This window comes from Emydura macquarii, unplaced genomic scaffold (assembly GCF_026122565.2).
Source record: "Emydura macquarii macquarii isolate MOO-44397 ecotype Brisbane River unplaced genomic scaffold, CSIRO-AGI_Emac_v2 contig_1551, whole genome shotgun sequence".
Lineage (NCBI taxonomy): Eukaryota > Metazoa > Chordata > Testudines > Chelidae > Emydura > Emydura macquarii.
In genome coordinates, this window is record NW_027131688.1 from 26,227,047 (window position 1) to 26,253,147 (window position 26,101).

The 26,101-nt window shown below is 40.6% G+C and overlaps 1 protein-coding gene across 1 annotated transcript in view; it reads right to left on the bottom strand.

Annotated features, from left to right (window-relative positions):
* Positions 1-706: 706 nt before the first annotated feature.
* The window catches only part of CUNH14orf132 (chromosome unknown C14orf132 homolog), a 64,945-nt gene continuing 39,550 nt past the window's right edge, over positions 707-26,101 (bottom strand). Inside the window, exon 2 of the mRNA XM_067555106.1 lies at positions 707-11,799. Within this exon, the coding sequence (XP_067411207.1) occupies positions 11,575-11,799 (225 nt within the window). The 3' untranslated portion in view covers positions 707-11,574. The remainder of the gene's footprint in view (positions 11,800-26,101) is intronic.

Genomic DNA, 26,101 nt, shown 5'->3' on the forward strand with positions numbered 1-26,101 from the left:
CTCGAGAGCGCAAATCAGCTGGCACAGGCCAGCCATGTGTGTCTATCTGCAGTGTAGACATACTTTTAGAGGCCAGTATGTCTGCTCCCCCATCAATATCATCTGGAAGTCAGAGAGCTACTCCTGCCCCATTCTGTAGCACTAAGAGCAGGACATGCTTCTTTAACTATGCTACTGACATAGCTCAAAGCCCTTTATCTCACTCTGGAGATGAGAGACCCAAGAGTGCATTACCAGATTACATAGTTCTCAGAACGGCAATATCCATAGTGAGGCAAAAGACTTTGAGAAATGGTAGCAGCATAACTGGAGGAGTATACTGCAGAATGGGTTTTTTGGGGTTGCAAGCAGGATTCCTATTATAGTGAACATGGAGTTGTGGGATAAGGCCTAAACTAACTAACTTCCCAGACAGCTGGAGGGAGTGATCATTTAGCTGAGTCATACAGTGGGAATATAAGTGTGCATACCTGTTTTCTGTATGGATCTACATCTTTTGTTCTTGGTATTGTGTGTACCAAATGAGTTGTGCCTTTATTTTAAATTATGTTTTTAGTTTATTTTTAATAAATTCTCAGAGACTAACAAATCGTGAAGATCTGTACATTATAGGTGATTATTACTATACTGATATACTCAGTTTGAATTATAATCCCAAGCCTTTCAAGTAAACCGAAAGAATGAAATAAAGATCATCCTAGTGTGGTTAATTTCAAGAACTTTATCAAGAAAAAACACAAATTTAATCTTACATTAACAAATTTTGTTACTCTCATCATAGTAAAAAGAGCAAACAAGTAATAAGTACATACATAGTAAAGCCAGTTAAGTAGGAAAGGAACATAGCAGAAGCTTAAAAGAACATTTTTCTGTTTACTAAACCAGTAAAGATTACAATTAATTATGAAAAACCCAGTTAAACACAGAACTATTTTCAAATTTTTTATCTGTACAGATAAATCCACATTTCAAGAACAATTCATTACAAGAATAAAGTTTCTGTAAACCGACCCATACAATATAAAACAGTACAGTGAAGCCCCTTTAAAGCAAACCAAGTAGTGCAAAGAAAGAAGTAGCAAAGAAAGAACATGAGAGTTATATTGTCAAAAATACTTAATAAAAATGGCATCAAATACCAAAGGACTCTTGTGAAAGCCTGTGCCTTAAATAAAAGTAGGCTTCAGCTTCCAAAATCAACGAGCTTTTGGGTGTAGATGACTTCAATGGAATTACTGTTTGAATTTTTGCAAAAATTCTGCAAGTGATATATAAAATGAAAAGCTACTAAAAATTGGAAAAAAAAAAAAAAAAAGCATTGCAAGTTAGGTAACAAAGCTAGCTGTTTGACCTATTTATGTCACCTAAAAGCTCTACTGAGATTTTGCACTCAGTTCAGGGCTTGAAAACTTCAGAACTGAAGCAAGTTCACTCAATTAAGTTCAGATGCTTCTCAATCAAGCAGCTTAGTGAAAGGAGAAGGCAATTTACAAATTTTCTACATTATACACCCCTCTGCCCTGTCTATCAAAATTCTTAGATTTTCTGTTACCCATTCCCTTAAAAATACATTGATCTGATTTCTTTTTAAATAACAACGATTTTAGAGAAATAAAAAAAGATTTAAGGCCCCAATCCTGCAAGCTGTCCTGAACAATACCTGTATCACAAAGGAACCTGAGTCAGGCCAATGGGGGATCCACAAGGGGGCCAGGTTCTGTCTGCATGGAACAGCTTGCAGCACTGGAGCTGTGGGCATTCTTGTGAAAGGAGGAGCCTAATAACCCGGTATGAATTTTAGGCCTTGATCCTGCCAACAGTTTAACTTTACTCAGATGAGTAATCCCATTGACGTCAAAGGGACTACTAAATGTGAGTAATGTAGTTTAACAGTCTGCTTTCATTGATTCCAGTGGTAGCAGGATCAGGCTGTGTTTGAAGTTGTCTTTTCACTGTTTTTTTTTTCCACCGCCTCGCTATTAATTTTTTTTCAGTTGTCAGAAAAGTTCCTGGTAAGTTTCCATGTCCCTGGGCTTTGATTTAGGAATATCATCCGCTGGAACGGAATCAAGAGAGGCTCCACATGGCCCAGGTTCCAGGTTAAATTCCTGCAATGGGGGGATATGGCTGTTAGTGCCCTACTCTCCCAAAGGGTACCAGAGACTCCAAAGTGGGGGAGGAGCTACCAGGTGTCCCTCCCTTGCTGCCCCATGTGTTGTGGCGGGTGGGTGGCATTTAGGAATGTTCATACACCTGCTTCAGTGCACACATGAGAGTGAAAGAGATCTGTGGGTTTTAAACATCTGTGGCTTAGGAGCTCTTGGGGGCAGGGATCATCTTTTTGTTCTATGCTTGGAGCACTTCTAGCGCAATGAGTGCCTGGTTAATAAATTATAATAATAGGATTCCAGAAGTATTTCAATTCAGGTTATTTTTCTTTAACTGAATGATATGTTAGCCTTTTCTGGACTCAATCCTGCCCCCCTGGGCTCAATCCTATCCCCATGCAAAATGAAGAACAGCCAAGAGGAAAAGAGTTCATAGAGATTCATATCTGTATCAAAACTAGTCCATCATTATTTTTGGAAGAGGCAGAGTTAAGCACACTGTAAAATGGAACTGTAGGGAAATATTTAGGGACAGGTCCACATACCAAATGATGACATACAAAGAAATGTCTGATTTCACTCCAGCACAAAAAGTGTGTGTATTGAAAAGTCACCCAAAGAAACTGACATGACTGATTGACTGATTAGATTTGAAGGCATGGTGCAGTTTAAATCCATGATGATGCTTTTATCGTAGTGCCATACACTGGTGTAGTACCAGTACTGCATCTTTATCTGTTATGGAAAAGGGATCCATAGAGTCTGTCTGATCTATTTGCACTACCAACACTAATTGTAGCCCAATGAAACACAATAAAGCATGAGCAGTCTATATAGTCACTTTCCCATAACTTTTACAAAAATATCACTTTTCCAGATACATGGGGAAAAAAAAAAGTCAGGATGACAAAATGTATTAGACTTTGGAAGAAAGTCTCTATATTCCTGGTGCTCTGGATTCTCCTGCTCCATAGGAGCAAGATTGGATCAGTTTTCTGGATACACAAATATTACCCCAAACTTTAACAGAAAGTGTTCTCCCCGAGTCAACTAAATATTGCTGTAAATTGTAGCAAATTACTGTATAAGCTTGGAAAATTTGCATTTTCAGTGCTTTTTAGAATATTTAAATGCAGTACCATACTGGCCAGTATTCAACACTACTATATTGGTCAGTATTCAGCATCCAAAAACATTTAGTCCTGGCTGCTAGAGTTGTGATACTTACTAGAGATAAGATGGGCCACAAATACCCTGAAATGTGATCTCCAAACACCTTTGCTCAGACCACAGATACACTGAGGAATATGATTTCACATTGGGTAAAATTCTGGCCCCACTGAAGCCAATGGGAGTTTTGCCATTGATATCAACCGAGCTAGGATTTCACGCAAGTAAGGACACTTACTTCATAAAGAATTTTATCCTCAGAACCCTTTAAATTGAATTGCTTGATGGGAAGCTCTTTGAGTCAGTGGCTGTCTTCTTTTGTGTATGTACAATGCCTCGCGCATTGTGAGTGCTACCAGAAACAAACAAACAATGTGGGTATGCATAATTTTCCACTTTTTGGGACGTGGCTCTTAGTGCTACACCATCAATCTTCCTTTCTCCTCCCCTGATCCCATTTTCTATTCGTCATCATCGTCTCCTAGTTCCACCTATTGCATTACATGAGGATTGGGTTTTGAGATTAAAAACAGGCTGGTTACTAAAAGCTGGCTAGGTAGGAGCTTGCAGCTGTGGGTGCCAGCTTGCTGATAAAGGCTGAGTTAAGGCGTCTATCGCCTCGGGTAGCAGGCATGTTTAAGTTGCACAAATATTGATGAGCACAGATGCTGTAAATGGGAAGGTGCAGGAATGTAAACCTGGCTTGACACAAGTGATTAAATATGCAGGAGGTCTCATTTCTCAGAAAACAGGATTAGGGCGGTAAATTGATCAGCAGACTGAAGATGGAATATTTGTGGTAACTATGATAAGTAAATGGGTCAGTTAGCTAAGACAGAATGTCTGAGCCATCTGAGGTAACAGGGGGAAACACCTAAGGAAGCATGTACTATGAATAAGATAACAACGGACAAGATAAGTCAGGAATGTAAAGATGGCTGAGTGCGGGGGACAAGGCATGAACAGAGCATGCTGTACAGCGATTGGTTCCTACACAGTAACCAAGCCAATCCAAACATGTGTGATGCAATGTATAGTAAATGCAATGAGAGATGTGACGGTATATAAAGGGACAGGATATCTGTGTAATATTGGATGAGTGATGTACCCTGCATCCACCTCCTGCGTTTAAGTCTCATCAACTCAGCATAGTGTTGCTGTATGCTAAATAAAGACACCTTAGTGACAAAGTCTGGAGTTGAACTGAGTTCTTGGGAAGCTGACTGGAAAGAGGTCTCAGAGGGAATCCCAACATAGTGGTGCCATGTCTCAATGGCCCCCAATTTATTCTCTGGTTTGGGGAAATATTGTGTAGTCCTTGATAACTAACACTTGCCTATGAGAAGGGAAGATGCCCTTGCTTCCCTGGACTTTCTCTAGCAGTATTTGGAAGGTCTGCAAAATTGAAAGAGAAGGAATGAAGGCCATTTTTGGCTCCCAATCAACTGGCTGGGCTCACTGGGAATTAACTCACATGCCCCTAAGGTTGATTTTAAGTGCAAAGGGGGAAGAGATCAAAATAAAGGGATTGTGTCATGTTATGTTTGGGTTTGTTATAGCCAGATACTTTAGAGGTATCTTTAGAAGGTGCATTTGAAGTAAAATGCTCAAGGGAGGCACCGTGGCCTAGGGACTGTGCACTAGACTGGGAATTTGAGACCTGGGTTTGATTTCTGGCTCTTCCACTGGCCTGCTGGGTGATGCTGGGCCAATTGCTTCACTTCTCAGGGACTTATTTCTCACAGCTGTGAAATGAGCAAAATGATTCTGGCCTCCCTTGTAAAGCACTTGGAGAGCTCGCAAGGTAAAGTTCTATCGAAGAGCTGGGTGGTGGTGTTAGCAGTAGGCAAATAATGCTTCCTAGTTAGCTATTTATAGATAAGAGAGCTGCCAGTTATATAATTTGCTATTGTTGTTTATATACCTATATATCTGACATAGGGCTTCGCAGAATAAATCTTTCCTCATATATTTCACCAAAATTGGAGGCCTCTTTAGTCTTTTCTGTACCTGAAGAACTCCACCCCTTAGCCTGCCTGCCACATGCCACCTTGGATAGGAAGTACAGGACAGAATGGAGGCCTGTTGGCATTTTCGGACCCTGCTAAGCCTTCCAGATGAGAAGAGAACAGTGTTTATGCTCATGTTAGCAGGGTAGTTGCCTTGACAACAAGATCCTGAACTTGTCTATGGACCTCAAGGGGAACCCGTCTTTGTGGTTGGACGCTGCAACATCTAAGGTGGTCTAGTGTGCTTAAATGCTTTTCTGTTACATGCAGATTTTATAATTTCCTGGCTAAGTATCATGATAGTTCCCACAATGGGGGCTGCAAGAGCAGGATCAGGACAAAAAGAATGAACAAAAGAGGAAAAAGAATCAGTTTAAAGGGGCCTGAAAACCAGAAGTAAGTATTTTCTTCCATTCCACTGAATATTCAGCAGCGAGCAGCTCTAATGTAGCACAGATAGGCCTCTAATACCATAGCTTGTGGGCTAGTTTTGACAGAGGTCAATTGTGTTAGTCAAATCACTGATCCATTGTGTAAGCCTGCCAGGTTTGTGTTGGCTTCTTTTAGCCAATGCAGAGATGACAGGCATACGCAGCACATCACGAAGTTGACCAGGATAACTGACACCCAAAATAACCTACCTGTTGTCACAGGCCAAGCCATACTGAATCAGTCTAAATACTGTAGAATAGGCTGGGACCAGATAAAAGTGCCACCCACTTCCTTCTGGAAAGGCACAGATCATTCTTGATAGGGACGGGTAGATTCTCAGCTTCACTCCCCCCCCTTTGTGCCTTTCTGGCATTGCAAAGGGAGCAGAGACTAGCTGCTGGCTTTTCCCAACATGTGCTGGAGTCCACAGTCAACATAGAGTCAGTGTGGCTGCCTCCTACACCACCTCACCACACAGCCTGTGGTTCAGGGGCTGTGTCAGAGGCAGGGAGAGATGAGAGAAGTGGGCATGAGGATCTCAGCGTGCTCCAGCAATGCCCACTAGGGGGCCATAGAAGAAGGCATGGTTTAAAGCAGGGCCCATGATGCTCCAACACGTGTAGGATGTGCCCAAGGCGGGGGCTAAGGAGGGAAAACGCCTCACCACCTATGCACAGCATAAACCCTCCTATGTTTTTCCTGTGGTGGCTAATCAAAATACACCTAGCTGAATCTTGATCCCTGGCCATGGTTGCTAGTGCCAGATAAATACAAATGCTTCCCTGTGGAGTCCCAACAACAGAATGAGGAAGCCGCTGCTGTACACTATGTCCTCCTGGGAGATCCAGCTCATGTGTGAACAGAGACCAAAGTGAATTGGGAGAAGAGGAACAGGTTGCTATTTAACAGAGTACTGATTTCTGCATGGCACTTTATTCCATTAGCTGAAACCCTTTATCTTCCTTAGCATTAGTTAGATGAAATTCAGTTCCATATCTCGAAACCCCAAAAACTCAGAAGTGTTTCTACCTGGGGTTTTGATTTTGGCCAAATCATATTTTTTAAAACAAAATGTCATTGTCCAGATCTACTCATGTGATTAACCACAAGGAAACTCAGTGAAATTATACTTGCGGGGATATGGTGTGAAAAGCAGATTAACTATTAAATTAATAGTTTTCAGCTCCCTGCAGTAAAGTGCAAAGAGGTTATTAAGAACTTGAATAACTGTAGGATATTAAGCAGGGGAGGCTTTTAATAATAGAGAAAATATATAATGGCTCACTGAACAAAGACTGCGACTGTAAGTTGGATTGGACTCATCCACAGTAGAAAAGTTTCCAGTTGGTTCAATACGGTCGTATCTGAAGGGAATGTTTGTCTAGCTTGTATCCTCTCTCATCTCATTCTTGCATAGTGCTGAGCACTCCTGCAAGATGCTGAGGCCCCCAACTCTCATTGGGGCTCAGCGCCTGACCGGCGTGTACAGCAGCTTGCAGGATTGAGTCCTGTTAAATGGCAATAGATATTGCTTGCAACACGAGTCATCTCTTCCCTCCATTTTACGTGTTGTCAGTTTGTCAACAAAGAGAATGATGGATTGCTGGAAAACAGGCATGTTCTCCACCTCTCTCATTTTGTCTTAAAGGAATGTTCATGCTGGGGCACATACTGGATTAATTGCCAAGGAGGCTAAACAGAACATGGACAGCAGGGGTGGCTGCGTCAGCTTCCCTGCTCACCTTTGCCTACTAATGTGCCTCTTTCCTGACATGGAGGAACCAGTTGTTTCCACACCCATTCAATCCTTTGTCTAAGATGCCAACAGGGCTGCTCAACTGGGATAGTGGCTGCTCAGAGTAAAATCATTCTTAAAATAATGAGATACATGATCATAGAAGTTATGGAAGATCGCCCAATCCATCTCTTTGCTCCTCTCAGCACATCAGCTTGAGGTACATTAACAACCTTGAACGGGACAGATATTGTTACTACTTGCATTTGTGAGGTATGGCATTTATACAGCTAGGGATCTTATGCTAGATTTATAAGGTGTTCCACCTTCTCCACTACAGGGGCCTAATACAACTGTGAACACTTTCTGCATGTCACTGAATATCTCATTTGCTTGTGTTACGTACCTCTATTTTAATACCAACCTGAACTAATCTTTGAGCTGAGCCCTGCTCTGGGAGAAGTGCAGGGGAGCTCTTCCTCCACTGACAAACAGCCAGATAGCACAACTCCCCATCACACATACATGCACAGGCAGAAATTCCTGGTTGAAATGCGTAGCTCATACCACATCTCAAAGAGAGTGAGGTCTGTTGGAAGAGGTGGCTACACAGCCCACAGGTGGCTAACAGCTATGGTGTAGTCAGCAGTTAGCGCTAGCTGGCAGCACGTCAGGACATAGGGTACACTTGCTTAAGAAGAGCATTAAAGTGCAGTCAAAGGTACTTCTCCTTCTCCCATAATGTGAATCCTGTCCTGGTCAGCAGAGTTCCTGATGCAGAAGAAACACCTGCTGTGGCTCTACTCATTCTCCCAGTACTGCTGCTTTCACCAGTCAGGATTGGGAATTGGGTCTATTTGGCAATGCTAGGATGTAGAATTGGATCCAAATCTGAAATTCCCCAATATGTGGAGGTATTTAATTCCATGTTCTGGTCTGGCCCAATACAGAGAGAAGGCCAAGTTCTGAAGTTCCAATCCGTATCTGGATCTTATGTTCAGATACCATATTGAGATCCTGTTATAAATATGAAGACAGATAAATCTGGGTCTGAGTCTAAATATCTGCATTGTTTGAGGGAATTCAGCCTCAGTGCAAGCCCATCCCTAATATGCTTGACAACTGCCCAGACTTTTCATCCGACAGTACATTTATATCCCTGGAGAGGGCTATTTTTTATCGTAAAGTTCCCAAGGCACCTGCTTTTATTTTGTGGAAATTCTTGAAATCACAATGCTAACTGCACACTTACAGTCTTTTCAAGTGTGAGATGGTGGCAGAAGCAAATATTTTCCATAGATACCCTGTTTTACATGTCACCCTGTTAAACCAGTTGCATTAAGTTATATCAGGCCCCTACTGGCAAGTCAATCTCTGATGATGAAAAATATATATGAAGATGACAGGGGGAGAACTGGTTCTTTTTAATCTTTCCTGCAATTCCTCTTGACTTAATATGAAATTAGGGCACAACATGGCAGTGTCTCTAATTTTAAAACAACTCATTCTCAAGTATTTTTTTTCCTGGCTGAGTGTATCCTTTCAATTTGGTCCAATACTCGGGGAGATAAAGACAAACTTTGCTAATTGCATTTAAATTAAAATCCTAAAAAGTTTAAGCAAAGCAGTCTACTAGCAAATTCATTGAGCAGCAAAAGATTCCCATTGGGTAAATATAATATTGTCTCACTGATTTTAATCAAGCTGAAAAGGCTTTGCTTTCAGCCATGCAAAATAGTTTTCCTGAAGATGTAGCAGAGCCTTATTGAGGTACTGAAAAATCCTATTAATAACTAATTGATGCAATTATGAGGCTAGTGACACACCTGAAACAGCTGAGGCATAAAGTTAAATTGTTCTACCATACATTAGTGTGTTAAAATGGAAAGCCAAGGAAAAACATACACACTGAGGACCAAATCTTTTCCCTTGCCCAAAGCATGATTAGATGGGCTTTGCATCACTTGACAGCTGTTGTTAGTTGGGTGGGGAGGTCAAAATCTCCTTCACCAGGCTGTTCCATGGAGCAAACATATGTGCATGGGGGGAGGGGGTTCCGATGATCTAAAATACCAGCTTCACAGATGCATGTCACAGACATTCTGTGACCGATCATCCATAAAGCCTAATCAGGAGTCAGGTTCCACGTCACTGAACCTCTAGAATGGCACTGCACAAGTGGTAGCCACACGGAGTACTGTAGGACTCCTACACAACGGCTTTGTGAATCCTCTCCTATGATTTCATGGAGCAAGGATCTCTGTGGCTGACTGACAGTGAGCCAGTTGCCAAAGAACCAGGCAGCTTTACAGGCCAACACTCAGACTAACAGTAAATAAATGCAAAAATTGAAATGCTCATTTTAGGACATATTGCCTGGGATTGTGTGACTACCCACCAACCCTGCAGGAAAACTGGTTTAGAGAGAAAAATATAAGCAAAACTTCTCCATACATTTGCCAGCTCTTACTCTAGCCTTGAGCTGAGTGCCAGAGAAGTATCAAAAATAGTCTCCATGACTGCAGAGAGGGCCTTCTGGAATTAGCATAATATCTGCATGGGACAAGAATAGATGGAGAACTGGCCAGTACACAGAAGTTTTGTGTAAAGTATTTATCTACTGCCATTTCTCTATGCTCACATCTGTCACCTTCTGTAAAAGAGAAGGAGAAATGGGGCAGACTTTTACAGCTCAGATGAGCTTTGGCTGAAGATATATAAATATATATATATCCTTCCTTTGGCAAGGAAGGCTACAGATTGTTTTGGATAGATACAGCCCTTAAAAATCATTGCTCACAAGATTAATACAACAAAGACGTTACCCATTAATAGAACATTGAATACAAATATCGGTATAAATTGCTACCACAATTGATTTTACATTGTCCCCCTTGTTAACAGCCCATAGAAACATATTAGTGACTAAATGTAAACATTTGTCCAGCTCTATCAGCAATTCCCTTTAAGTTACTGCCTTCAATGCTCCGTATCTCCCATCACAGTAAATAACTTATGTACCCAATTCACCATGGGAGGTTATGTATGTGCACAGCAGGACTATTTGGTAATCCTTGTGATTAGAGTATTCCTAAGGATGAATCATTGACAATAATTAGGCTACAAAATTACTGCATGTTAATTAAGTAATGTCTTTCATTCATAAATAATGCTTATTTGACCACATGGTTATTGTGGGAAATTTGGATTTCAGCCTAATGAATCAGAAAGAGCCAAAGTCTTTATTTTCTAGAAGGGGTCAATTCAATGAACTATAATCGTGATAATTTCTGGTTGTCAACAGTATGATGGAATTTGGAGCTTTTTCCACTCCCATTTAAAACTTACTTGCCAGTATTTCATCCTCTGGAGTACAGACTGTGATACCTATGCAATATGCTTGGCTTCCTTCTGGAAATATCAAGCAGATTCAGTATTACATCTCAGATTATCATCTTTACTCATTGACTTTAGAAGGGGAGTCTTAGTCAAACCAGTCATGCATCCACCTGCATGCCATTGTTTTAAGATTAATAATATCTACACTTTAAACATAGCTGACTAATTGTGTGCATTTTAGTTCTACACACAAGAATCCTGAAAACCTTCTAATTACAACTGAGCCGATGTCCACCATCAAATGCATCTGGACACCTAGACAACTAGATTTTCAGACAGAATAAGATACAGAACGTTTTTCATATAATGTTGTGATAGAAATACCCATCCCAAAGCAGATTAAAAACTCAGCAAAAGGAACAAACAAAAACAGAAATGCTACTAGAAAATCTAAGCAATAGGAAATAAGCACTTTCTATATAAATCTCACTTTCATTTTGTATTTAGAATATCAACACTGGCCTTTCACATCAAATTTATAGATGACATGTACTGGCTGTTCTTGATTAAAGCTTTCACCTCCACACAATTTGCAAATGCACCCAACTTTGCTACTGAAGTTCAAGTTCAATAACTTACACGTCATTTCCAGTACTGTGGCAGCACTTAATGAACGAAATGTGTCTACCTATATATATTTATATAGCTATACATGTATATATACACAAATCACAGAACAAACACGCTCATAACCATCCACTCCTGCAGTATTCCAGTCTCCTTAGAAGGTGAAGGCATACACCACTCCCACAACCACAATGTTTCCAATGGTTGCTATGATCGCAATCCATAACAATATGGCATCATTTGAGGAACGGGATGTCTCTTCTGGCTGGTTCTGAATTGAAGCAGCTGCATGGACATTGGCCGATGAATTAAACAAGGAATATTCTGTACCAAAGTCCTCATTGGGTGAGTCCATGAAGGCTCCTCCCATAACAGGAATCTGTGAAGAAGGATTTGACAACATTAGATTAAAGTCCAAGGTCAACTTTTTTTTTTTGGTTTTAATAGATTATTTATCCTTTTCATACAAAGCAGTAACCACCACTCATTCTGGCAAAACTGCAAAACTCTCGCATGCATGATGTTGGGATGCAATGATCATATATAGCAATGGTCCCCAACTTAGGGTGCGGTACCCCCTGGGGAGGGGGGAGACCCAAAGTCTACAGGGGGTCCATGAGGCTTCAGTAATATTGAAGTGATTTAGCTCCCCAAGCTCTGTGCCGGGTGCAGCCCCCAGCAAGCTCCACTCCGGCCAGAGCAGAGGAGCAGCCCCGACAGCCCCACACCAGCCGGGCGCCCAGCCAGAGAGGAGCAGCCCCAGCCAACCCGCCAGGGCCTGCCTCACAGTTATAGTAGTAGAAAAGGGTTTTTACTGGTATAGCTTATTCCTGTATGGGAAGAGGAATGATCAGGCACCTGTCTACCAGTATAACTGTGTCCACACTAGCGGCTGTACTAGAATAATAATTTGGTTAAAAACTCACACCCCTAGGCAGTATAGTTATATTGGTACAAAATCTGTGTGCAGACCAGGCCTTAGATTTAAACATGAATCTTAATGGGCTTGAGCCCCCAAAGGCTGAAGGATTCGGCCACATGACGCCTGCAGTGGTGGCTGCCCCAGGGAAGGCTTAGCTTCTTACTCAGGTAAGAGTAATTTATTATTATTATTTGTGGTATTTTGTGTTATTATCATTATATGTGTTTATAGGCGTTATATGTGTTTATGGCAAGTGAGGAGGGGGTGCATGTTTTACTTAGTGTTAAACTAGTGAGGCTTTCACTCAAAAAGTTTGGGAACCACTGATATATAGAAGTGTTTCATTTGGCAGGCACATTCCCTGCATTAAACGTTAAACAGTGGATCTGTTCATGCTTTGCATCATTTTCACGGGATCTTTGCACGTTTGCTAGTATAGGCAGATTTTAAATGTGCACATCATAATGTTTCCACCAGCACTGTTAACTTCATTTCAGGGGACCTGTGATATTATACATGTATATGAGAAAGATAGTTTGCTATCTGTATATCTGGATATGACTCATATGAACATATGACTTATATGACTCCCATCAACATAATATCTGAGTAGACGTGGCTGGACTTTAAATCCAATCTGTAGTTGGGGAATTAGGCACTTTTAAAACCATGCCTATATTTGTACTTCTCTCAAGCAGGAAAATCCCATGCTGTAAAGTAGCTGCTCAGCTCCTTTCTTTGGTTACTTGACTTTGCTCCTCTCTTTGGCCAATCAACCAAAACAGGAGGGCTGGAAGAGAGTAGCAGCTGAAGAACCACCACCAGCTCCTCACCTTTGCCTGACTGAACAAGCCCCCTTTTAAGGCCTAGAGACCTGGGATCAGCCAACCCTTGTTACTAAGTAAGTACACCTGAGCAGGGAACAGGTGATTCCACTATAAGAGCAGCAGGAAGCTGGGGTCAGTGGGGGGAGGGGGGGGAGAGGAGATGTTCAGGGAGGAACCACTAGAGGAAGGTGTAGCAGAGGCTGCAGAAGAGGTGCATTGAGGGGAGGCAGCAGCTTTTGGAGGAGACCCTTGACTGGGGAAAGGGTTTGGTCCTGGAAGCCAGAGGTAGAGGTCTGAAGAAGTTTGAGGGCCAGGTAGAACAAATTCCATGGGAGTAGAAAAGGATGCCAGCCAGAGAGGGCTGAGAATGGTCTGTCCAGCCAGGGAAAAGCTGTGGAGAACAGACTCAGGGGGAGAAGAGAAGTCCTCGCAGTGAGTTTTGTATTGTATCTTATCTCAATAAATTAGATTTTGGGAGTGTGGGCATTATTGGACAAAAAAGCCTGTGTAGAGTTTCTTTAAGAAGCACCGGAAGGGTGAAACTCAGGCAGGCTGCCTACAGAGCAACCTAAGGCCATGAGGGGCCACTCAGGAGGTGGCCGACACATTCACACACCTATACACTGGGGTTGTGGAGTGGGAGGCCCAGGAGAGCTGACTTTGCCAGCTCTACACTTGCTAGCGACTCCTCCATGCTGGGTAAATCCTCAGCATAGGAGTTAAGGGCAGTGCAAAAGGAGTGGAGCAGGGCAGAGAACCTGGTCCAGCGAGGCAGTGCTAAGAACATAACTGGAGAGATCTGGCACCTACCTTATGTTTTAAATAAAAGGCAATATGCCATTCCTATAAAGAAAGACTATAGACAAATGAGTTCACTGGTATCACGGATATACCATGAAGATAAATACAGTATATCCAACTCTTTAGACACTTCATAGCACAAAAAAAACTCATTCAAGGCAAAACTATGTGCATGAAACTCACGTTATCTTGATGATCACCTGTGAGAAGTCTTTAAAATAGTTGAACAAACTCTATCAAAAAGTCAAAATTAAAGTTATATGGACTTTAAAAGGAAGGCAAATGACCTTTCTAGTAGGCCTGTTTATGCCCTCCAGGTATCCAGATGCCAAAATACAGGCTGTCGCTTACAAAATGGCTGTCACTTTATAACTAGAGTAAAAATTATCAAATCAAGAAACAGAGCAGAATTGTGCTGCTCAGAGAAATTATACAAGTGGAATGCAACAATAATGCAACAGAAAATTATATATGGAGCTTGTTCTTCACATGATGCATAATCAAATGGTGACCAGCTAAATTACACGTAATAAAAGAGAATACAGAAGTCCCTAGACATTCACAATTCATCTTCTTTTGCCAGGACAGCTATTGACCAAAGTTCAGTGTTTTGGCCTCCTGTGAAAGATATTTGCAAAAGCTTATTCTTACACCCTTTGGAATCACAACAAACCCTTGTGGAGATGGAGGATTCATAACAAGCTTGCTGAAAATTTGCTGATCAAGCTGAAGAAGACTTAATTGATGATAAAGGGTCAGAGCTTCAGGTGGTGTGAGTCTGTGTAATTAATTGAGTTATTTTGATATTATGGCCCAATATGTTCAGAAACCAAAAAGTAATACAGCAAAAATAACGAGAATTCTGTAGCACTTTAAAGACTAACAAATTTAATTTCAGTAGGCATAAGCTTTCATGAGCTTCAGCTCACTTCCTCAGATGCAGTTGGTAGAAATGATATAGCAAATAGGAAACATATATAGGAGGTAACATATGCATATCCAAGGGCATAGATAACAATGGGGTAGGTGGATAAAAGCCAAGTACTTGAGGCTTAATGACAACCATTGAGTAGGAGGTAAGAATGGGTGATCAGAGCAAATTACTTCTTGTAATGAGATAGCCATTCCAAATCCCTGTTTAAATCCAGTTTGAATATGTCAAGTTTGCAGATCATTTCTAACTCAGCAGTTTCTCTTTCAAGTCTGTTTTTGAAGTTTTTTTGGAGAAGTACAGCAACTTTCAGGTCAGCGACAGAATGCCCTGGGAGACTGAAGTGTTCTCCGACTGGCTTATGGATGTTATTATTTTTTATGTCTGATTTGTGTCCATTTATCCTTTTGCGTAGTGATAGTCCAGTTTGGCCAATGGACTACAGTGCCGTTGGCTGAAAATACAAAGTGGGGGACTTCATGCCACACCGCTCCTCCCCGCCACAGAGACATCCCCTGTGTTGAAGAATGAGATTCCCTTGCTACTCTTAATGGAGGTATCAACACTGAAAACATGGCACTAAACAAAAGCACTCAGTAAGAAGGCAATTATTCAATGTGATTCCAAATGGAACTTCCAGAGGGAAGTGTCAAGGCATGCCAACCGTCTTGTAGTGATTCTTTAAAAGGTTGATTCATTCACTGTCTCTTTAAGAACAATTTAAATCATGCTCCCAAGCTTATCTTAAATCATGCCAAATTTTGTATTGAGACCTAATTGCCAATCTCATGTATAAAAAAAGAAGTACAGACGCATCACCAGATTTTCCAACCCTTCTATTGACTCCTCATTCATTTAAGTATCCAGTTAGCTGCTGCGGTCCTACGGCTAAATTCTGAAGCCCTTAAAATACCCCTCACTTCTGTGAGAGAGAACTAGATAAAGGTTTGCTTTAAAAGCCCTCCATGCATCTGCTCTCATCACAGGACTATACTCCTCTCTTTGGTACCTTCATTCACTTTGCATGGACCAGCCTACTCTCTATCCCTTCACAGACCTGACCACTTCCGGAGTGAGAGCCTTCCTATATTCCTCTGCCTAATCAACTCCATGAGCCATCTCTAGAGCTACAATACGGCCCCTTTGGACAAAGGGATCAGAAAACAGCTGGATCTCCCTAGCTGGAGATTTTCCCAAAGTGGGGGGTTGGGGGTGTTGCATCATGATGAAGCTCAGGGTGGAGCTCATTACACTCCAGTGCTCATTACACTTGTGGCCAGCTTCTTGTGGGATGTTACAGCTGGGACACTCTAAACCATGTTGGAGTTGGCCTCAGGTGCAGGGGACAGTTCAGGGCACAATCTTCTGTCTATCAGCTCTGGGTTCATCTGGGAATCTACCATCTGTCTGATTTAATGTCTCTGCCGCTATAGAATTCCTCTCCCACTGCTAATTTTACATATTTCAGTGTGTGTCACTATATTTTAATGGGCTGGCATTTTGGAACAGAGTTTGTATGATGTATTCTTTGCACTATTTGGGGAAAGCTTCATGAGCGGAGCCTCATTGAGATTCTCCACCCCCAAATCCCTCTGGGGGGTTTTCTGTGGGAGGATTGACTGATCACACAGTGTCAAGACATGTCGTGTCCTGTTGATCGGACACCACAAAGGAACATTTACACAGATTGCTCTATTAACAGTTTATTGCATTTGACAGTAAAATGATCTATTCCAGAACTCTGTATCTGTTCTGACCTAGTAAACGTGACTCTCAGGCAGGCCTGGGACAATAGAGTACTTCTGATTTACTTGGAAGGACAGCTGAATCAAACCACATCAATAAAAATACTATTAATCTTTAGTTGGTTTTTGCTTCATTGTAAAGAAGCCAGAGCTTTAACTGAACCTCATTAATAAAAATAGTATCAGATTCAAGAATGGTGGAAACCTTGTAATATTCTGATTATTAATGCCCTGATCCTGTAAACATCTTATCCACATACTTAACTTCAAGCATATGAACAGTCCCATTGGCTTCAAATATAGCATGTGCATAAGACTGTAAAGGACAGTGGCCTTAGAGTGGGAGATATTTTGTGTGGAATGTTTTCCACATGACAGAATGTTTGAGTAGATTGGATCGGCTAATGGAGGGAGGAATACCATCCCAGTGAGAGGACGAGTTTATGCTATGTTAATTAGTACCTAATTATTAATCAGTACATATGCACCCTTGGTATAACTACACGTGCAAAGTGACTATTATACTAGGGATAATTTTAGTTTAGTGTCTCTGAACTAGGAGGCAGAGTTATCCACAACTGCCTCCTGGAGCAGCATGACCCTTATGCATGGAATAAGGCCGAAACACATTAAAACATATGCTTCTTCCTGACTTGGAGAAGTGAAATGATCAGTTACAGCCTTTTTATATCTAAATTTTTAAAATAACATTACTATTAATGAATTAACCCCCAGAGCACCGCTGTAAGGGAGGTCAGTGTAGTGGTGTATCATAGGTCTCCGGCACCCAGGGGCCAATGCTTGCATTTGTGCTCCCCACCCCCATCTGGAGCTGGCAGCCCAGTGGGGAGCTAGCCCACTGGAGCATATTGCTGGGCTGGATTGAACAGAAAGCACATATGTGCCTCGTGGCAAGTCCAACCCTGAGTATAGGCTCCAGTCTGGATCAAGCCCTCTGCGCTGTGCTGGTCTCTGTCAAAACCCACTGCTGGTTAGGTAACTATAGTCAGGATATAATATCTTGAAATAATATATGACTGAAAATTGTGCCTAGATCCACTGACCGAGGAGCCTATTAAACTTTAACCTGCTTCATCATAGGTGGCCCTTTTCCTCCATAATAGGAATGAAAAGGAAAGAGTAGATTTATTCTGTGAACGAAACAAGGATGGATCGTTATATCACTGTACTGATCCTACTTCATAAAGGACGATTACCATTAGTGTCAAAGATCTGACCCTGCGAAGGACTGAGCCTTTCCTAGTACCCTCAGCTCGCTATGGAGCCATTAGAAGTTGAGGGTGCTCAGCATATTGTAAGATTGGCCACATAAAATACAACTCTTTCACCTAACGAGATTGGACTACAGCAAGGAAACTTAGTAAAAGACACTTTAAAAAAATGTGGTAATGAACTGAGTATTCCAAGGACAAAAAAATATTTTTATTACAAAAACAGTACCTAAAAAAAAATTAAAAAAAAAAAATACAATCATCAGTCATCATCCGGCCCTAAAATAAAATGATTCACAAAATTCCAAATCAAGAAGCAGACATTTACAAAAGGCCTTAGTATATCATATCACTCCACAGTCTGATTTTCTTTCAAACACATTAAGAATCTGGGGAAAGATCATTATTTGATTTTCAAAACATTTCCAGAGAGTAATTCCATGGCAAATTAAACTCACAAAATAGCCCAAATAGATTTAAGAAAGGAACAACGTTTTTAAAACGAGGCGCCTGAAGCATCTAAATGTCACCTTATTGTAGGGAGAGTGTTTAGACAAAATAGATCTGCACAATGTTATTTTCTAATTGTCCCTGTGAATCACTGACTCAAAAAGTTTTAGATTTTAGTGAGATGGGAAACTATCAGTTTGAAAACATTAACAATAGCCTCAAGCCGAGATAATAGCCTGAAGAACTATGTCACATTTTTTAAGTGTATGGTATCTCTACTATGAAGTTTTTTTGGGGAAATTACTCATATAATTGGGTAACATGCTAGTCACAGCAAAAACCCACGAGACATTATCTTTCCATTTAAATTGTACAGAACATATTTTATGTTCCCTCGGGTTTCTTAGAAATCTCAAGAAATCAACGTTAAACTGATTTATGTGAAGAGTGTCTCAGATTTAGGCTACACTGCTTGAAAAAGCCCTTGGAAAAAAAGCTTTGGTCAACAAATGAATCTTTACTTATGAAGAAATAGTTATGTTTACCACAAAAACCACACATCATTTGCAGGGAGATCTGGTACCTGCTGTTCAACAGGTTCTCCAGATGCCTGATCCAGTCCTTATTAATGTGGCATGTCACCTCTTAGCCATGGGGATTTGACTCCTTATCTGCACACCTAGCCACATCCCTCTTGGTCATGTGCAGCTGAGCTCAGAGAAGCAGTTCAGAGTGTCGGATCATAAAGCATCGTCACTTTTCCCCATGACAGGGCCTCTACTCAACTCTGCTTTGCAGAATTTGGCCCATCATTTGTAAAGCATTTGGGGGAACTTCTGGGATGAAATGTGTTTTATACGTGTAAACCATTATCAATAGCACACACAGCTGTAAAAGGCATCCCCTCTTTCAATGTGACCTGGTCTAAAGGCTTCAAGTGGAATGTAGAGAATATTTCATTTTTACCAGAAAATAGACAGTGTAACATTTATATTACATAGAGTAACAGAAAGAGATGTTGTGTGAGTGTGCATTTATGCTATCAGTAGAACACTGTATTCTGAGGGACGTGCCTCTTAAACAAACCATTTTAAGAGGGCCAGCTACTAGACTTAGAATATTCATTATTTGAATCCAAGAAGTTATAGAGACCTTAGGACTCATGGTGCTGCCACTTCTGTACAAGTACCATTCAGAGTACATGTACAGTGTGAACATGCACAGCAATGCAAGTAATGTCAAATCTGAACCCTGCAATACCACACACACTGCAAATGGATTGTTTTCAACTTCTGAGACTAGCACATGGCGAAGCAGCTCATCTGACTCATTATAAAGAGCTGACTTTCAGCAGCTGGTACGGACATATTTTATAGCACTGAGTTTGAGTCTCTCTTTCTATAAGTTAGCTCTTTATCACAGATTGGAAGACTTTTAGTCTTCAGTAGTTGCCTTCTGAATAAAATCATATCCCCCTTAGCACTAAACACTTTGCTAAAATTGCCTGCTTCTGAGTCTGGTATTTCATTGCCATACAGCAGTGAGAGAGGAAGGACAGTCCAATGGTTAGGGCTCTAGATTGGGATTTGAAACAACTGCATTCTAGTCCCAGCTCTGCCATAGGCTTCCCATGCAACTTTGGGCAAGTCAATTAGTCTTTCTGTGCCTCAGTTCCCCATCTGTAAAATGGGGATAACAGTATGGGCCTATCTCACAGGGGTGTTATGAGGATAACTCAAAGACTGTGAGGTACTCAGATACTACAGTGATGGTGGCCTATAACTACCTTAGATAGACAGATTCACCCCGTAGGCCTTATGGATGGAAAGCAGGCAATATGAACAACATATTCAGCTGTTGTAATTTAGTGTAACTCCATCGAAATAATTGAAGATACATTGATTTACAGCAGCTGAGGATTTTGCCCATGTCTCTGGAAGTAGAATATTTGGAAGACTCTTTTAGTCTGAAACTGGTAACAATGTTAGTACTAACATTGTGTATTCTGAGATGAGCAACTACAGTGTAATTGTTCCTGATGGAAGCAACATGGCAAATGCCATCACACACCACTATGTTAAGAAACCAGTGTTCAGGTAACAGTAGCTGAGCCACTAAGGGAATGTCTACACAGCAAAAGCTGTGCATGGGCTAGCCTACCTGAGCTAGCTTGAATTCATCTAGTGCAGGTTACAATAGGAATGAAGACAGCGCTAACTAATAGTGACCACAATATACAGTAATTAGGTTCAACCTCCTAGTGGGCAGATCAGGTACGAAAACTGACAGTGACACTAGATTTTAGAAAAGGGGATTTTAATAAAATAAGGAGGCTAGTCAAAGAGGCCCTGAAGTCAAAAATAAAAGAAGTAAAATCCTTAGAGGTGGCATGGATGTTACTTAAAAAAAAAAATTAGACATGCATACTACTGAACAAAAAGGGAACCAGGAAGGCAAAAAGTAAAATCAATATGCGGGACATGACACAAGTCTATAAAATAATGAAGAAGTACAGAGACGATAGATCAGAAACTTCTGTTCTCCCCAGCTCATATCATAAGAACAAGGGGCAATCAATGATATGGAAAGATGGAAAATTCAAAACTGATAAAAGGAAATACCTTTTTACATAATATGTAGTGAGACTGTAGAACTCATTGCTACAGGAAAGATGTCAATTAAGCAGGATTTTTAAAAGGAATAGAAACTTATATGGATAAAAAGAAAATCCAGAGATATAATAGTAGATTCTAATAACAATTTTGGAAAATCTAAAGTCTCAAGTGTCAGAGTTTAAATCACTCCTAACTATTAGGGATTAGGAAGAGACCTTAAATGGGAGCAGGTTATCCCATATCTGCCTACTGCAGTGTTTCTTATTCTTGCACCATCCTATGGTGTTTCTGGTATCAGTCACCGTCAGACATAGAATTTTAGATTAGATGTACCTTGGGTTGGATCCAGGATGGCAATGCCTCTTTTTCGATATGCTAATGTTATATTTTATCTGAAAAAAAGCAACACAGCCCAACGCACAATGCCTTGTGGGAGGGCATTTCATTTCAAACACATGGAAATTGTACTAACTTCCAGTTAGCAATACTATCTACATTGTGTTATTGGAAGGTTTCAATGGATGCTGTGCAAAAAGTAAGAGAGGTTTATCTGTCACATAAGAAAAGGTCCACATGCACACAGCTCATAATGTCACACCTGATATTTAAAAAAATCCTTCTTTAAAAATAAATCAGGTAATGATGCCAAAGGGAATACTCTACTTAGTAAAAACCCCAATGTTCCTCTCTTGGCTTTGGATGTGGTACTGATTTAAAACACTGATGGAGAAGGGGTCGACCATCTCATTCTTTTGAGTATAATTTAATAGTATAACATTATCAATTATACAGTGTTTTTCATGAACAGATCTCAGAGCACTTGAAAAGAATAGATAAGTATCATTAACCTATTTTATAAGGAATGGGAAACTGAGGCATAGACAGATCATGCTACTTGTCCAAAGTCACATAGCAAAGTACTGGCAGAGGTAGGAACAGAATGTAGGTCTTTCTGATGCTAAATCAACTGCCTCCTGAAATCACTGAAGATGATTTTTTCAATTAAACTACTGGACTTATCACCTATGTGCATGTGGGGCCCGATCCAATGCTTGTTAATGGAATTCTTATAATTGACTTCAGTGGGCCTTGGATCAAAGCGCTGTATATTTTCACCCAATAAGGTTATCTGCCTAGCAGGATGTTTGGTTTCACTGGATGTGATACGAGGGTGTTCGGCTATCATTAGCAGAGATGGAAGTGGATGTGTATATCTCAACACAGGATGAGTTCAAAACTAATTATTATTTAAATGACTAGAACTCATTACTGATTGGCCTGGTGAGTTCATAAAAAATTAAAATCTGTCCATTCCAAATGGCTGTTTTTGATGCAGTATTAGATAGTTTTGGTACTTCTGACAAAGGCTAGAAGAATTTCAGGATCAGGGGGACCCAATATGTGAGGGTAAATCTTAATGTGTCTAAAACATGAAGAATAAAAAAAACCAACCTACCATGTAGCATTTGTTGCCCATTGTATGAACCCGCCAGTGCTAGGAATAATAATATCTTGTAGGCTATTTCAAACTCAATTGCACTGCCCATAAAACATTAACCAGCTGAGCCTCAGCTATGCCACACTTAACAAGCTAATACAGCTTAGCTCTGTTTCATCAAAGAAACATATCACTACTCCATGCAGATTGAAGATCCATCAAACTAACTGCCTGATGCATTTTATACAGTGTTGGTTGTAGTACAAAGACAGGTTGGGATACATTTGCCTATTGAGGGGAGTAATTGCTATCACATCAGCACTACTGTAGGTAATGATACAGAATCACTGCCTCATTGTCAGCAACTCGGAGACAGCCATAAAGGTTATAGCCTCAAATATACCCAGAGAGAGTCGGCAATGCCCTCATCGTAGTGTAACTCTACTGATATCATCGTTATATTAAATCATTCTAAATATTGATTCCCTCGTGGGAAAATACATATAGGAATGGAAGAAAATATCTTTCTTTCAAAGAGAATGCTTCAAAGGAAAATTAAATAGTGTATTACAGCCTCAGTTTTTTCCTTAATGGATATTTTCCTTAAAACTACATGTTTTCAGACCTGCTGCAAGAACTGAGGAGTAAGAATCCTGCTAATGATGCACCTGTTTTCATGGGAATTGTAACTCATTTTTGTTCAGCATTTTTTCCCTATTTGTTTTCTTCCTTTCCCTTCATCTTTATGTTGCATTAGATATTTCAAGATCAAAGAGGGACATGATATAGGAGATGGGGATATGTAATGTGTATTCTATAATCTTTTACTTATGCTTGTTCTTTTTACTTACGTTTTTTTTTTTTTTTCCTTTTAAATGAACATCACGCACTCTCTCTTTCCCGGTATCTAGATCAATATCTAGAAATATATTGGGCCCAATCACCCTTGTTAACATAAAAATACATCTGAGGGGGGAACTATCCGGATGTTCTGAAACAAAGTAGCATTACTTCTCCCAACCCACCCTCTTTATGCATGAAGACTGGCAGATCACAGTAGATATGGCTAGCAGCAGGGCACCTTGACCAAATAAAGAAGATGTCATTTGCAGCATCTTTCAGGAAAACCAGAACATGCCAGCATGAGTATAGGACCTTATAAGGGAAGTCTCTCAACAGACTACAAATAAGCCCCCTGGCTGCAGAAGGAATCAGAGCAGGATGCTGGTCTGCCACGGTAGGATGAAGAACCACCTTACAACAGTGTACAAATCAGCCTGACAAAAGTGACAGAGACGCATGCTGCATGCTGAGGTGGGTATCAATAACCCTGAAGCAGAGTTGACACTATCCAATAGGCTGATGCAGCACCTCACAATCACAGCCAGATCAACTGCTATACAGTCTGTGGTACCTGCTTGCCAGTCACAAACCATGGCTGGTGAGACTCTCATCAGGGCCCAAGCACATCAGTACACATTAGCTCCCAACAGCAATGGCCAGTCCTGACAATGCCACGACAGTACTTCCTGACTGGCAGTTCACTGAGTTACCATCCCAGGTGTTTGGTGCCACCAGAGCAGAATGCAAAAGGCACAATTAAGCTGCTTCAAGCTTTGCACTTTCCAGGTACTCGTTCTGTGCACGTATCAAAGCCCTATTCCCATGAACCATACACTTCATTTGATAGAACTATTCCTTCTTATGAAGGAATGTCACGGCTTTGTGTGCACAAGGATAACCCAATCTTGGTCTCATTGAGAGCATGGACTGCACGCCCTTTCCAATCTAATTTGTGATGCTTCGAACAGTGTTTGTTTAATCTTTCCCCCCTCCTCCAGCAACCAATCCACCTGAAAAATAACCTAACATGGTGCCATGTTGTCTCTAACTTCCTCAATGAATTCACTGGACAATAACCAATAAAATTAAACTGGAGGTATGGAAATATGTTGAAGGTGAAAAACTTAATTAGCATTTTGGTCCACTCCGTGAGAAAGTGGCTATCTATACAGACCCAGAGATAATTTCTTTCCAAGTGACGACTGGTTAAATAGACATTCACAACCCTGAGGAAAATATCTAATGTGGCACACTGATCTTATTCAAACTCATAATTGAGCTTTAGAACTTAAAAATTGGCTTGATTATAAGTGGTTAAACTAAGACACAACTATTGATACCTGTAGACAAAGGGCACAAAAATGAGGCTCATTTTTATGTATAGTAACATTAGTTTACACACACACACACCCAATAACAGAGAATCAATATATAATTTATAGTATTTTTTCTACAATTAAATATTTGTGCTTTGCATTGCCATACAATAAATATGCAACATGATTCTGCAGGTGCCAGATTTATGTGCAATACTTAAGGCTGATCACTTCATTTTTACATGTTCACAACCTTCTCTTGTGACTGAACATTTCCACGCTGGGCTTTTGCCCAGAAGTGATATTTGGAAAGTTTGAGAAAAGTCCCTTCAGCCATTTTTGTGTCATGGAAAAAAATGAGGGGAGAATGGGGGAAAGAAGGAGGGGAGAAGATGGTGTATGGAATTGGGATGATGGAAAATTTATTTTACTTTAATTTTATTTACTCATTTTCTGAGGGGGACTTGAACAGCAGGACCATTACTGGCATTATGAGAGGGAAGGGTTTAAAAGAGGGAGAAATGGGGAAGAGGGAAACCTTTCTCTCCTGATCTGATGGTCCCTTCTGGCCTTAAAGTATATAGAGGAATCAGGGATGCAAAAGATTGTCTGGAAAAAAAAAAAAAAAGAAACATTGATTTCAGCTCCACTGTCAATGCAGGAAACGAAATCAATGTTTGCTAAATGGAAAAGGATAAGGGTGGGATTTTCAAAACCCCCTCTGGAAATTAGGAGCAGAATTTTCCAAAGTGTCTAAATGATTACGGCGCACTACCCCATTGATTTTTTATGGGACGCAGGCTTCAAAGTCACGTTGGTGATTTTGAAAATTTTACCTGAAATCCCAGTGAAAGTCAATGAGACTTGTGCTGCTAACTCCCTTACGGCACTTTTGAAGATCTCCCATGAAGGACAGAAGAGGAAAATAAAGAGATTTAAGCTTCACAGATTAGAAAGATGCAAAATATAATGGAGCCATATCAATGCAGGTATAAGCAGGCATAACTCTACTGAACCCAGTGGTTATACTTTCTTACACCAGGACTGAATTTGATGTATAAAGCAGAAAAATTTACTCTTATAAATATCAGAAGAGGCTTCAACTTTCATATAATTGTTCTTTGTTTATTGGAACGCAGAAAACATTTCTCTCCAGCTATCTTTTTCAGGACACTGAAAGATGCAATTCCATGGGCCCCTAAGGAAACAGCATCTATGAATATCACATTAAATGAATTCTAAAAGGGAGCAACACTGTGGCTTCCAAACTGCTCCAAAATTGTTTGCTATAAGGAATGCGAAGATGACAATAGCACAGTAAGCCTGATCATTTGCTTTTCCTGGTAGCTTTCATGCAGACTGAAGCAACTGTTGTAGCAAGCAAACAAGGGGCCATTACTCCTACTGAGTAGACCCTTACTTCTTGATTTCACTAGGACAGTTTGGGAACTAAGTCCATATTAAGTTCATACTCAGCATGAACAAGGATGATACAATCTGCCCCAAGGACTTGCCTGAATAGCTGCACTGAATTAGGCACTTATCCATGAGCTTTTCACGG